This window comes from Coenobita brevimanus, chromosome 35 (genome assembly GCF_032717465.1).
Source record: "Coenobita brevimanus isolate Jiangsu-jjx chromosome 35, ASM3271746v2, whole genome shotgun sequence".
Lineage (NCBI taxonomy): Eukaryota > Metazoa > Arthropoda > Malacostraca > Decapoda > Coenobitidae > Coenobita > Coenobita brevimanus.
The window spans coordinates 13333593-13349231 of record NC_136988.1 but is presented as its reverse complement, the minus strand read 5'-3'; the positions used below and the strand labels follow the sequence as shown (position 1 = coordinate 13349231).

The window sequence follows — 15639 nt, the reverse complement described above, 5'->3', positions numbered from 1 at the left end:
TCCTGGGACAGTTATAGTATTCTGTTCAAGCTAACACTATCCAGTTCTTATCATCCGACAGTGAGTCATAGTAACATAAAAGTGTCAACTTGTGCAGTCCAATAACTAATATTTCTACGATATCATTGCTACTGAAAGGTGATTATAATCAGCTCAAAACAGACTTCACGAACTGGAGGGATTAGGTACAGCCTTCATTAAAATATTTAGCTGTAAAAAAAACAATTTCAATTAGTCAGAAATTAATAACAACGTCATAAGAAATAAGGAGTTACTATTACTACCATTAACCTTCTCATGGTTGGCAAACTATTTCTGTACTACAGTTTCTCAACTGACACCAGATAATTTTATCCAGCAGATTCTCAGGAATTTTAGATTTAATTTTTCACAATTAACTCTCATTCTTTGAACTTGTGTTGTATTTTACTTATAATGCCAGGAAAAAAAACAACAACTGCAGATTCACTCTTATCTCCAAAAAATCCAAGCACACTGTCCGTGTGTATAAAATTCAGTTACCGTTAGCATTAGGAAAAGTAATTCCAATATGCACATCAACATGAAAATTCGCAGCTCTGTTTCTTCATTAAAAAATGCATATCATCTTTGTAATTTTATACCGTTACCATCACAAAGAAATAAAAGCAGACACCTGTGCATCACACAGAGTGCAGTAATCCCTCATTTATCTGGATGTGCCATATTCAGACCTGTTCGTTGTCCGGATACTGGAACTTGTCTCTATTAAACCATTATCCGAATTTACTTGCTGTTATCTGGAGGTAAAAGTCCCAGAGAGCTTCAGCCGGCCACCTGACACATTCAAAGAATCAGTATCGTGGCCACTGGGCTAGAGCTGTGATCGGGAAATAGGCAGTAACCCACAACCAGAGCTAAAATATCCATCTGCCCCTGTGCTGAAACGTCAAAGTCCCATGCTGGTCTGATCACTCCCAGTGAACCTCCAGCACCCAAGTAATATGAAAGTAATCCACAAGTGATTACAAAACGTCCGTATGCTTCCCCACTGAATGTCCAAAGTCGTGTGGCCACCAAGCGAAGCCTTTCCCAACTGCCATCACGCATCGAACACAGACCACAAGCCATTGAGTACAAGTTCGGTGGCAGAGGATGTCCGCCTCTCTACTGAGTGTCCAAAGTTGCTGGCTTACAGGCAGTTGTGTTTCAGAATGGCCACCAAGTGTCAAACAGACCACAAGCCACGAGGAAATGTATGGGAAAAGCGCCCGTCTACCTCGTGACAGACGGGTGAAAATCCTGCCCACAGCCTCGCCTCTCCCTCCCCCTCCCCTCCCCCCTCACTACTTCAGTCCCTCCCCTCCTTTGCAGTGATAGCACTGGGACTGACTCGTTAGTTTTCAAAGTTTTTTGCGATTTATTCGAATACTCTTGGCGGTATCAAAATTCAAAAGTGACCACAAGAAAGCTTATGAAATTCAGGATCTTGACATGTGTTTAACTCTTGGAAGATGCTGGCAATATTTTGCACTAGGATGGTGGGAATTTATATGAAGGTAAGTTTTACTACTGAACACTATTTATTCTCACTGCAGTTATGTAGTACTTTTAGTCTTCAGTTTTCTGTTATTATTAGCTTATCATATAGTATAAACACCAGCGAAGATGAAGGTATACCATTTATACTAATTTAACCAATTTCCTGTGGCATACTTGGCCGTGGAATTTTTTTCTGGCCCGGGAGCAGCTATCACTGGTTTCAGATTAACTGATTTTCCAACCGTCCTGAAGTTTCTTGTGGGTGTTTGTTGTTTATGCATTGTTTCCTTGGTGTTTAGAATTAACATGGATAGTCCTATGTGTGTTTTGATGTCTTAATATGGCAGACTGACCTGAAAACAGTGCCAAAATTAGGCAGGGTACTTTATATTCAGTAGTGTATAGGTAGGGTATTTTTAGGTTTTCAATGGTTTTCCTCATGGTTTTCTTGGTGTTTAGCCTTACTTTGGATATTCCTACGTGTGTTTTGATGTCTAAATATGGCAGATTGACCTGAAAACACTGCCAAAATTAGGCGGGGTACTGTACATTTTTTTTCATGGTTTTCTTGGTATTTACCATTATGTGTTATGATGTCCAAATATGGCAGATTGACCTGAAATCAGTGCCAAAAATAAGAGGAGTACTGTACACACAGTAGTGTATAGGTACAGTTTTTGGTTTTCAATGTTTTTCTTTTGCATGGTTTTCTTGGTGTTTATCATGCATATACCTGTGTGTGCTTTGATGTCTAAATATGCCTGAATGACCGGAAAACACCGCCAAAGTAAGCAGAAGTACTGTACAACTAGGTTAAGTACTGATTGGAGATTGAGCATAGGTAGGGTCTGGGTAAAGTATATGGATATTGCCACTATCCGGACATGCCTTTGGCTGTATTGCGTTGGATAATTGAGGGACTACTGTAGTGTGAAAATGCCCTTCCCTCTTCCTAACATCACCATCATCATCCAAAAAATACTTTCTAAACGAATATGCGTGCTAATCATTGTTGAGGCCCCAGACTCAGCTGTATTTGAACCAAGTGGACCACAGGTTGAAGTTACTCTTCTGCAGTCAATAACCTCCTTTTGTGGGGATGGGAAGATATGGGACATTTGTATAATGGGACAGTGATACCAGCAAGCTATGTATGCGTCATATCGGTAAGGCATCTCAGCAACACATACCAGTAAATACAGCCCTTCCCAGATATATATGCCACAGAATGTTGTACACAATGAGGCAGTTAGACACACAGCTATGTGGTCTCTACTCTTTATACTGTAGTTATTTTTTTTGTTTTCATCTTTTTTGGTTTATCAGGAGTGTGGGGTCACAGGGGTAGCACTAAGTCCACATGGTTAGGATAGTGCCTGTTAGGTTTATAAAACGTGTTTAGCATCCACAAAATGTGGCTGGACAAACTAAATGTTTATCAAAATTAGTGGCTTAATCAACAGAAGAGTTTTGAGGAAGTAGGCGGTGGCTGCATCGGTAGAGAGGCGGCTTGCAGTCCTGATGGACCCAGGTTCGAATCCTGGCTGGGGCAGGGGACAGTTTAAGGATTTGAATTTCATAAAAAGCAGACTTTCCTGATCTACCAGATGACCCGCCGACATGTCGTAAAAATACCCCCGCTAATATCAATACACCAGTCCTGTATGAGACAGCCCTAGCATGTATTCAATATGGACGGTGGGTGTTAGCGCCGAAGTGGTGACATGTGGAGGTGTAGGAGGACTACTGGGCCTTGGGATAGGCTACTGCCTCCAAGATATAGGCCCTGATGCCTTTGCCCAGAGTCGGACACATAAAAAAAAAAAAAAAAAAAGTATATTAAGTGACTAGTGATTTTGCAGAGTAGGCCTATTTTATCAGCGATTTACTTTATGCTATACTTTCATATAATCCTGCACATTACTCTTGTGTGCTATGTCAATAGGACGAAGATATATGAAACACAGAAGAGAAAGAGAATGTTAAAGTGTAATAAGTTGGGTGATCGCCGAGGAAAAGGCTCTAGGAAATACAAGAAAACAACTAGAAATACAGGCTAAGGACTGACCCTGATTTGGCGAAGTTAGTGATGAGTGTGATGACGTCCTCTGAAAGCTGGGTGAGGGAGGCGGGGTTGAGAGGGGGAGAGGGTGCTCCTGGGGACCTCGTGGCATCATTCAGCCCCGTCCCCCACATCAGGCCAAGCTCCAGTCCTGGCGCCTGAACCTGAACCACCACCACAGAATCAGTGGTGGCAGAGTTAAACAGGGAGACGGTGGCAGGAGAATAAGTGTTAGGGAAAGCACATAATTCCTTAACTCAACGTATTTTGCTATTCTATTTGCACTACCAGTGGACAAGATTACTCAAGGTGATAAGGAGCCTTTTGAACCTAAAGAAATAATGAAGAACATATATAACTCACTGGTTTTGCAAAGTCCCTTCGATGATGAATAAAATCTTCTAGAGATGGCATGAATGAAACAAAAAATACGCCATCAGACTGAGGGAAATTAGATAAGAAATAGATGATGGAAAAGCAGCAGGACTGATGACAGTCGAAGATGCAACAGTAGATAAAAATGAACTGTGAAAAGAAATTGAATAATGACTGACAACAAAAGTAAGGTGGACGAGCTGTAGTGAAATGCTGAGGGAAAGTGTTTCCTAAGTAGGCTTGCATCCCAGCAAGGATGTTATTACAAGTAGCCAGCTGGCATGAGAAAATATGAGTTGGCTTGCACTGGAGTTATCAAGTTATATACTTATTAATATCTAGATACACTGCTGATACCAGAGTTGTGACAGATTGTTGCTGCTGTGCTACTCCAGTCTGTCTGATCAAGCAGACCCACCAACCTCTGGCAAGCAACCGCCATTGCAGGACCGTCACATACAATGAACAGAAATTTATGTGGATGACAAAACTTTGTGACGAGACACAGGGATTTGTGTGGTTTTGTTTCGTGGGTGGACGCCGCATGTACATCTCCATTCAGTTACCAGAGGTACCATTGCAGACTCTACGTCACCCTGTTATTTAGTTATATGGTTACTGTCACGAATTCACTAGATGTAGTATTAGTATGGTAATTCATGACATTGTATTAAAATTTGTGGGAACATTTGTGGGAACATTTGAGCAATGTTGAAACCCGTAGAATTTCGCTCAGTCAGTTAACCGCTCACTTTTGCACTCAGATTTGAAAAGAGTTTTCATAACCTTCGTCATTGTTTTGCTAGTGTCTGTATGTATAGACAGTGCACTTCACCGAGCAATAATTTTGTGTAATTGTCATTCCCACGCCTTGCTTCTCAGGCCGTTGAGTTAAACCGTGCCCATATCTCAAGCCTTTGTACCTGGCTTGGTTACTTCAGTCAGTTAATGTCTGACAGCCACGGGAGTAAGGTATCGTCATGCGCAGTGCTGAGCAAGACCCTTATCGTAGTGGCTGGTCTCCAGCAGTTCTAAGATTTCCCGTATCTCCCCACTGAGCTGGTGATCAGCAGTAGTGGACGTTACCAGTGAACTGAAGCTCCTAGAGCGGTCTAGAGACACCCAGCCTCTTCGCAATCTTTAGCTCCATTTTCCTCCACTGACTAGTATTTCTGTTCTTTTTCCTAGGCTTAAGATTGTTCAGCTATTTGAGTGCATGAGTGAGTGTAACTCCTTGCTTGCTATTTTTTAATTTGTTCTGAGAGTCTTGTAATGCAAATTTATGTGTTGTAATTAATAATTTTACAGTTCTGCTTTTTGAGCTCAATTAAATGTAATAGTCGTGTCTGATTTCTCCATATTGTGCTTTAAATTGCTTCTCCCGGTTTGCACGAATTTCTTTTAATAACCTGCCCCGTACCGACCACTTTATTACCCAACCCACCCCCAAAACCCAACTTCTTTTTATTTTTTTTTTTTTTGGCTCAAACCTCCGCTTTTAGTGAGAAACAATGGAAAATCACCCCCCAAAAGTGTTTTCCTAAGCTTTTAAATGGTCGGGACAGGTAAGCATCTGCGCACATGGGGCTCGTACTCTGTGGAGGCGCAGTGCAGCTGCTGCATTTTCTATGGTGGGGTAACTATTCAAAACCACCCATTATACATTATAATTCATTTATTAAAATTTACATGTACTACAACAATATATTGATTTTTAAATAAAAATATAGACAATATAAGCGTAGGTTCATTATCGGAACACCTGAGAATCACCGATTTCTGGCACAGTTGACTCTCTGAGACTGTTGTTTCAACTCACATTCTGTTTCTCAACTTACATTATACTTTTCTACAATCATTATATCATTTTCAACTTTCTATAACACATTATCACGTACTGACAGGCCTTACTATTATAGTGAGCATAATATTATCGCATACTGACATGCCTTACTATTATATTGAGGATGATATTCTCACAAGCACACAGTATTACATTTTTATTTTCAACTTCAAGTATAGTTTCCACAGGGATTATACCAATTTTCAACTTCTAAAACTATTTCCACATATTGACAGGTCTTACTATTATAGTGAGCATAATATTATCGCATACTGACATGCCTTACTGTTATACTGAGCGTGATATTCTCACAAGTACACAGTATTACAATTTTATTTTCAACTTTGAGTATTGTTTTCCACAGATTATAACCATTTTCCAACCTTCTAGAATTGTTTTCACATATATACCTGACTTAGTATTATAGTGAGCGTGATATTCTCGCAAACACACAGTATTGCATTCTATTTTTCAACTTTCATTATACTTTTCCATCAAAATTATTATCATTTTCCAACCTTCTATAATTGTTTTCACTTATATACATGGCTTAGTATTATAATGAGTGTGATATTCTCGCAATCACACAGTATCACATACTGAATGGCCTTACCTAGAGTATGTACAAACATTATCAATTATTTAGTAGTGTGTGAAACTCCTTGAAACAGGGCTCAAGGCGCAAGCCAACATTGCAATCGACACACTCGTATCTCCAGTTTTGTGTAGGGGGGATGGTGCTAAAGAAGTGGCGTCCTGTGAGGTGCAAGGGCGTCTGGCCAGTAGTGGCGGTGCGGGTGAGGGGGTGGGGCCTTTCCTCTGCATATTTCCCGATGTTGTCTCGGGACAGCTCCCTCACAAACCCCTCGAAGGTCTCGGAGGTTCCTCTAGTCAAACCGTGGAGGTAGTGGCAGTTGAGGACTGTGATATCGAGCAGGTGGAAAAAGAGTTTCTTGTACCACTTCATCGTGGTCCTGGCACATTCCACACTGGAACTCATGAAGTTAGACTGGTCTACCTGCCTCGTGTTCATGTTGTACTCCACTACTGACTCTGGTTTCCAGACATGGGCCCTCCTCTGGCCGGTGTACTCCACGGAGTCTGTGCGGTGCATCAGGGGGCAGTGTACCATCGACAGGAGGGAAACTTCTGTCTTGTGGCTCCATACAGTGGCGAGGATGTTGTTTGCCTTGAAGAAAACCACCTCATTCCTGTCGAGTTTCCTCCCGAGTTTCACCATATGATGGCGGTTTCTTTTGTCAGTACCACAGACTCCGGTGTCATGTTGGTGGAGGTACCAAGCAAGAAGAGGGCTTGTGTACCAGTTGTCCAGGAGCAAGACGTGACCATGATGAAGGTACTCCTCTATCATGGTCTTCACCACAGCCCCAGAGAGTCCTATACTCTGATCTTCTGTTATGTCTGTCTGCACATCGGTGTACAAGACTAGGTCTTGCACTTAACCAGTTTTACAGTCACGCATAACAAAGATCTTGAACCCAAAATGGTGTCTCTTCCTGGGTATGTACTGGTGAAAGGAAATATTGCCTCTCCACAAAACAAGACTCTCATCTATGACGAGGTCTCTGTATGGATAAAATGATGAGCGGAATGTTTCCAAAAGGTGATCAAAAACAAGCCTAATTCTCCTCATTTTACCTGTGTTATTTGCATTTGCAGGGTCATCTGCATCATAAAAGTGGAGGCAGCTCAGAGTGTACTGAAACCTAATCCAACTCATAACTTTACTATAGAAAGGTGTGTACGTAATCGGGTCAGTAGACCAGTAAGCCGGAATTTGTCCTTTCCATAAAATACCCATCAACAGAACCAAGGCCAAAAAAGGAACATCCCACCTACTGTTACTAGGTAATCATAGCGCTGTGAGTGCCTGCTCGTTGTCCCCTCATGCTCACTTTCACTGTGCATCCTCTGAGCAAAGGTGTTTGTCTGCTCCACTATAAGCTTCACAAATGGCTCAGAGAAGTAAAGGTGGAAGAAATCCACCCTGTTGGAGCCTTGATGGATCAGTGAGCCAGACCACCACTCCTCTGTTAAGAGGTGAATTGTGGGTTCAAAATCACTCCCGTCCTCCCAGAACCACGACACATCACCATCTCCAGCCTTGTCACCATCGTCGCCTCCATCACGGTGTGGAGGAGAGGGTGGTGGGGGTGGTTGGGCAGGTGGAGAGTGGCACCCTTCCCCACTCACGCTCCTTTTACCTTTCCTTTTTCCTTTCCCCTTCCCTTTTGTCCCTTTCCCCACATCATGGGACTGTGGAGAGGGAGCCAGGAATACTGCTGGGCAAAAAATGTGCTTGGGAGTGGCTCTACCTCAGTTCCCTGCTACCCAGGTGCACCACGTGGGACAGCGTGAGCTCCTCCCTTCCTACCACCACCACTTCCACTTTCACTTTCCCTACCACTTCTCACTCCCGCCCCTACACAGTTGCCTTCCCCAGAGAAAACAATAGGCCCATACCTCACACACCTCCTCACTCCTTCTGTTCCATGTGGCGAGATCCGCTCCAACCCCAACCATGTGGGAACATCACGTTCACCTGCTCTGTCCTCGTCCTCGTCCTTGTGCTCGACCACCCATTTGTGCACAGGATGGAGAGAGATGCGTGCAAGTCCACGTGGTCTAGCCTGGCTTTCCCCTGCCATATGATAAGTTACTTACTACTGCTTCCTAGGTGAGAGTATCTCCTCGTCACTACTGCTGGGCTCCTCCTTAGGTAAAACGTAATCTTTGTCAAGGACATCATCACGATTGTTGAATCACTGTCCCCAGAGAATGCCTCAGGTGGGTATGCGTCCAGGACAGCTTAAATTTGCTTATCAGAGAGACCTTGGCATGCCATGTCTGTCCTGGGACACTGCTACAAGGCAAGTGGACGAATCACAGGTGAGTGTGGGTCACGCGGGGTCAAGGAGTGTCCCCATATGGTGGCGACTAGAGGAAGGTGTCACACGTCTACGTACCAACAATCACACGCGAAATATGAAGATTGTGCAAACAATGGACTTTGCAACTGCGAAACATACACTGTACATTGTGGGGACTGAGTGTGAAAAAAAGTTGCAACGTTCATCGTACATTGTGGGTACAGGGCAGGTTAATCACGACTGGTAGTTAAGCCAGTTCTTTCATATTAAATCTCAAATCCATTGTGCCAGCCAGGAGTTAGCACCAGCAAGAACCTGTCCATTATTAGTAGTATTACTTATCAATTGTCAGGGGTAGGGACACTTTGTCAGGGGCCAGCAGTATGAGAAATACAGCATTCGTGAGTGGTTAGTCTCTGCCGTGTACTGTTGAAAAAGTTCATGAAATTCTCGTCTTTAGAGCTTCAGTGAAGTAAGCTAGCATAAAAGTAAAATTTACTATTTGATTTCACAATTTGATTCCTTTTTGTACAATCGACCATTTATTTGCATTTTATTCATACTTTCACTCCCCCCGTGACATCTGGTGACCTCGCCAGGATATTAACTCGTAGCATTAAAGTTATTAATGAAATAATAAACTCACTCCTTCTTAGCTAGGTATTAGTTAGCATTAAAGTTTATAGGCACTATCTTACTGGTGGTTACTGATTCTGCATATTAATTTTATGTAGAAGTCTTCCCATGTACTTGCAATTTTTTGTCTGTCCTTACCAGTTTGACTATATAAAACTGGTCGCCACCAGCCTATGCCTATTTTCTTTAGTTTTGATTATTAGCATTCCTGTGCAAAACAGCAGTCAGTATGTCAGTCTTTAGTCCACTCAGTCTTAGTTGAGTTAGCAACATGGCTACAAGTTTATATATACAGGAAGACAAGGATATGGGACTTGCCAATCCCCAGGAAATTAAAGACTATGTGCACTCATGGTACAATTATGAACAGTAATGTGAGAATGATGCCAGTGAAGAGCGGAAAATTCAATGTAAACACAAGCAAGAACAGTGCAAATACGAGCGAGAACAGCGTGAGAAACATGAGAATGTGAACACGAGCATACTGAGTGCGAGGCACGTGAGAAACACGAGCATGAGGTGCTGATGCTCAAGTGAGACTCCTTGGCTTTAAGGAACCTGGTGCAGCCAACCCGAGCTCCGTGAGTGTTCTCCCAGCACATGTTCTGGCAATCCCACGCCTCAAGCTTCCTTCATACAAGGAAGGCAAGCGAACCAAGCCGTTCATAGCTCATTTCGAGGACATGGTGCAGCTGTACCAGCTGGATGAGGCAGCTAAGTGGCTCCAGTTCCTTAGCTAGTTTAACGGCCCTGCCCTTGTTATTCTCCACAGAATTCGCAGACAATCTCACGTATGATATGATGAAGGCCGCTCTCATCAAAGTGTACGGTCTCATGGTTGATGACGCCAGGAGTCAGTTCATGCGGGTGCTTCTCCAAGAAAAGGAGACTACTGTTCAGTTCCTCGACCGTCTCACTGCTTACTTATATGAGTGGATAGAGAGAGATGAGACCCCTTGCATGCGAGAGGGGATAATTGACCTTATGCTGCATATATATATATATATATATATATATATATATAATATATATATATATATATATATATATATATATCATCAAATCTCATCAGCCGTTTGAGTGTCCACAGCAGGACCAGCCTATCCTGACCAAAGTGGGGATGATACAGCCAATGTATCTCTACCAAGTGGCTTAGGCTGTCTAGTAGAGATTGCATGTAGGATGAAAAATGCTTGTAAGTGTAACTGTAGTGTTGGAGTGGCTTTGGATGTGTGTGTAGTCTGTGAACCAAGTGTAATCAGCCCGCACAAGATGACTGAGTGCAAGCATACTTTATAGTATGTAACACTGGTTCATACACAGCATCCCTTTAGTCCGCCAATGCAGTATGTGGCCTGAAGAATGTTCACAAAGTTTATTTTCCTGGCAGGGTGCAAACCCTTGCTCTTCAGTGTACAAAAATGCACACTTTACCACTGTACCACAGAGGATTATATTTCCCATGAAATGAGCCCGACAATCATTTGCATATCATTTAAACATTTTGAATAGACTCTTAAAGGTAACTTGTGCTAAAGGAGGAAGCCAGTAACTTTCAGTACCGTACAGGAAAGATCATAAACTTCACAAACTTATTAAATGATGCAAAATTGCCCCTCAAAACCACCTCCAACTTTATAAAGGTAAGAACAATATTGCAGTAACAAATAAGTACAGAGAATAAAGAGGGCTTAATGTTTTAGCCTTCTCGTCACTGGTCAGTCTGAATATTTTCCATCAGAGAGATTTAGTCTCTTTATTCCCATGACGTATTATCATGTTATTTTTCCTACTACCTGATTATCTTTTTAACTCAGGATACACCTCTGGTCATTAAAAACTTAATGAAAACTGAACTTAAGTCCTCCAATTCTAAAATAATCTCCAAATGATGGATAAATTAGTCTCATAGCTGCAATTAAAGAAAAAAAAAGCCACTGTAGTGAACGAGTTTACTGCTGAAGTGAAGGACAACAACGACGTGGAAAATAATACTATGATACAACGTAACGAGCAACAAATCCGACCATTTTCAATATCACAATCACACGGAGTGTTATACGAATATATATATATATATATATATATATATATATATATATATATATATATATATATTATATATATATATATATATATATATATATATATATATATATATATATATATATATATATATATATATATATTCTTTCTACTCCAGAAAGACCATGTACCTCTTATGCTTCTGAAGAGGGATTATAATAGATCCAGTAACATTCTATTTCAGCCTCTCCAGACTAACAGAGTATTTGTGCCACTTGTTTGCTATTACCGTTGTCCTCATATGACCTCCATCCAGTCACCTTAAATGACATCGGAGGTCAAACTCATATAGCCTATATCCGAACTGGAGGTCATGTGAGTCTCCATGTCAAAAATTGGGCTGCGAGGTCCGGTCATCTGATGTAGTACCAGTGACCAAAAATGACCTCTGACCAGTGACCTGAAACAAACTCGGTCAACCACACAGTCTCTGTCCCAACTGGAAGTCAAGTGAGTCTCCATGCCAAAAATTGGGTTGCTGGGTCCAGTCGTTCTAGCGTGTATGACAGGTGACCTCAAATGACTTCTGACCAGTGACCTCAAATGACTTCGGAGGTCAACCTCACATAGCCTATGTCTGTGCTGGAGGTCATGTGAGTCTCCATGCCAAAATTTGGGTTGCAGGGGTACCCGGCGTTGCCCGGGCCTGAAATGGCAAACACTGTACCAGTGACCTCAAATGACCCAGGCCTGAATTTTAACCCCCCTAAAGCCATCTTGGGTCACCTTGATTCAAAATATATATGGGTCTAGGGGGTCTCTGGCCCTTGGTTTGGGCGTGATTGAATGACAAACAAAAATCACCGCTGAGTAGATGGTAAGCTCCTTGGTGCCGTCAAGAGTTTTTATGATGGTAGTGAGGCATGTACAGTATACTGGAAGGGTAAATGGGCAACTAAGTCAATGGTTCACGATCAGTGTGGGCATGTGACAATGTTGTGTGATGTCCCCATGGTTGTTCAATATATATATACATGGATGGGGTGACGAGAGAAGTAAAAACACGAGTAATAGAGAGAGGGATGGCGCTGATAATGAATGATGAGAGATGGAATATCTCAAATTTGTTGTATGCGGATGATGCAGTAGTACTGGGAAATACCGAACAAAAACTTGGTAGACTAGTGCAGAGTTTTGCTGATGTCTGTGAGTGTCGTGCCTTGACAGTAAATACAGAAAACAGTAAAGTGATGGTTATTGAGAGACTCCCAGTATGAAGTTATGGTGAATGGAGACAGACTCTCATTGGTAAGACATTTCGAATTCCTGGGTACAGTGATAGAAAAAGAGAGAAAATGTGCAAACAAGTGGAAAGTAGAGCGACACAAGGATGGAAAGTAGCTAGTGCTATGAAGGCCTTCATAAGAAACAGAGGCTTGAGTGTTGCAGCTGCATGAGACTTACATGGAGTGTTCCCGCCAACTTTAACATATGGATGTAAGACCATTCATTGTGTGACATGAAGAGTCAAGAGTGAGAGTACTGGTGATGGGCCTGCTGAGAAATGTATGTGGAGTACAGAGAGTGGATAGGAGACGAAATAATGTGATTCGTCAAAAAATCGGAGTAAGGAAATCTGTTGACACCAGAATCGAAGAGAGTGTACTGAGATGGTATGGTCATGTATGAGACAGCCCTAGCATGTATTTAATATGGACGGTGGGTGTTAGCGCCTAAGGGGTGGCATGAGGTGATGTCTGGTATGTAGGAAGACTACTGGGCCTTGGTAGCAAGCTGTGAAGCCTATGCCCAGAGTCGGACACGTAAAAAAGAAAAATAGAAGAGAGTTTACTGAGATGGTATGGTCAGGTGGAGAGAATGGATAACAACAGAGTGGTGAAAAAGGTATATCAGAGCGAATTTGAAGGAGGAAGGAGGCGAGGTAGGCCAAGGAGAAGGTGGAGAGATATGGTGAATGAGTGTTTGAGAAACAGAGGTAGGGAAGTCGGTGAAGCTTGGGGAATGGCAAGAAATCGAGCTAGCTGGATGAATGTTGTGAGATGAAGTGCATGATCAGGGATTTGGCATCCTTTTTTAGCGTGACAATGTCCCGGTTGACACTGTCAGATACGTTTAAGTGAAGCTGCAGAATTTGATGAATGTTTCTGGCATATCAGACAAAGCCAGAATTCCGGGGACTTGAATAATGAGTGAATTCAAGCGTGGCCCATTGAATTGGGCAAACGTGGGCTGTGTGGACGTTGCTACTCCTTACCCTGCCCTAGGGTGGGAAAGGAGGTCTGGATGATATATATATATATATATATATATATATATATATATATATATATATATATATATGGCTCACAGACTACAGACGCATCCAAAGCCACTCCAATAGCACAGTTACCCTCACAAGCACTTCTCATCCTACATACAGTCTCTACCAGACAACCTAAGCCACTGGGTAGTGATACATTGGCTGTATCGTCTCTGCTTCGGTAGGGATAGGCCGGTCCTGCAATGGACCTCAACGGCTGATGATGATTATATATATATATATAAGTGAGTTTTACGCCAGGTACCCCTTTTTTGGATAAGGGCTATGGCGTTGCCCCTCGGTAGAGGACTTTGGTTTGGAGCGTGTAGCATTTTATGATCGGATGCCCTTCCTGATGTGTACCAATGACCCTTGGGTGGATTCGATCCTCCGACCCTTCAGTCAGAACGGAGTGCTCTAACCCACTATATATATATATATATATATATATATATATATATATATATATTTGTGTGTGTGTGTAAACTCGTATAGAGAGAGAGAGAGAGAGGTCTGGATGATATATATATATATATATATATATATATATATATATATGCAGCCACTGTGGTACAGTGGTAGAGTGTGCGTTTTCCTACACTGAAGAACGAGGGCTCGCGCCCCGCCAGGGTAATAAACTTTGGGAGCGTTCTTCTGGCCACGTACTGCTTGGCGGACATCAAGGGTGCTATGGTTGAACCAGTGTCGCATACTATGAAGTATGCTTGCACCCAGTCGGCGTGCATGGGCCGATTACACTTGGTTCACAGACTACACACACTTCCAAAGCCATTCCAACGCAACACCTACACTTAGAAGCACTTCTCACCCTACATACAATCTCTACTAGGTAGAGATACATTGGCTGTATCGTCCCCTTCGGTAGGGATAGGCCGGTCCTACAGTGGACACTCAAACGGCTGATGACGATATATGAGTATTCTGTTTGTGTGTATATATATATATATATATATATATATATATATATATATATATATATATATATATATATATATATATATATATATGTATACCTAGGCTGCTTCCCCCACGAAAAGGGAGGTAGCCGAGACAGGACGACACACTCCCCATTTACTCATCCATTCAAACACATTCATTCGCATCTTAGCCCCAAAGGGGAGAACGGACAGATCCTCACCGCACCACACCGCACAAGGTCAACTGCCCAATGCAATCAGTGACATCCGCAGCAGGGCCCGACAGTAGAGCTGGTTTACCCCTGCCACATCATAACAGACTCATCCCCTTACCCGCACCTGACCTGAGTAGCTGATTAGACCAAATGCAAGGGAATATCCCCTCAGGGCTGTGTCATCACTTATTCATTCACAATTTCTCTCCATTTATTTCTGTCACGCACAGCCATTCTTCCTTGCTCAACAGACATCCTTCTTGCATCCAGCACTCTCTTCACACTGTCCATCCATCCTATTCGTGGTCTTCCTCTCAGCCTTACACCTCTCACATCAGATCTACTTATCTTTTTCACCAATTGCTCATTATCCATTCTCTCCATATGCCCAAACCATCGCAACACCCTCTGCTCAACTCTAGCAGCCATCTCCCGAACAACTCCAGTTCTTCGCACTTCATCATTTCGCACTCGATCCATACGCGTCACTCCACACATACTCCTCAGACACCTCATCTCCATTACATTCAAACTTTTCCTCTCTGCTACACCCATATTCCATGTTTCAGCCCCATATAATGCAGTCGGTACAACACCCTCATACAGCCTTCTCTTTACATCCATTCTAAGTGAACGACATCTAAACACTTTTTTCATTCCTCCCAGCACCTTTCCTACTTCATTTATTCTAAACTTCACTTCTGCATCTATTCTTCCATCCACAGCAACATGTGACCCTAGATATTTAAAACACTCTACCTCCTCAAGCAACTCGCCATTCAAATCTATATTCATCCCCCTACCATCTACCAA

The 15639-nt window shown here is 42.4% G+C and overlaps 1 protein-coding gene across 1 annotated transcript in view; it reads right to left on the bottom strand.

Moving 5' to 3' along the window:
* Nucleotides 1-15639, bottom strand: part of LOC145396151 (cocaine esterase-like) — a 90584-nt gene that overhangs the window by 43103 nt on the left and 31842 nt on the right. Inside the window, exon 5 of the mRNA XM_080269593.1 lies at nucleotides 3590-3747. Coding sequence (XP_080125719.1) covers nucleotides 3590-3747 — 158 coding nt within the window. The remainder of the gene's footprint in view (nucleotides 1-3589; nucleotides 3748-15639) is intronic.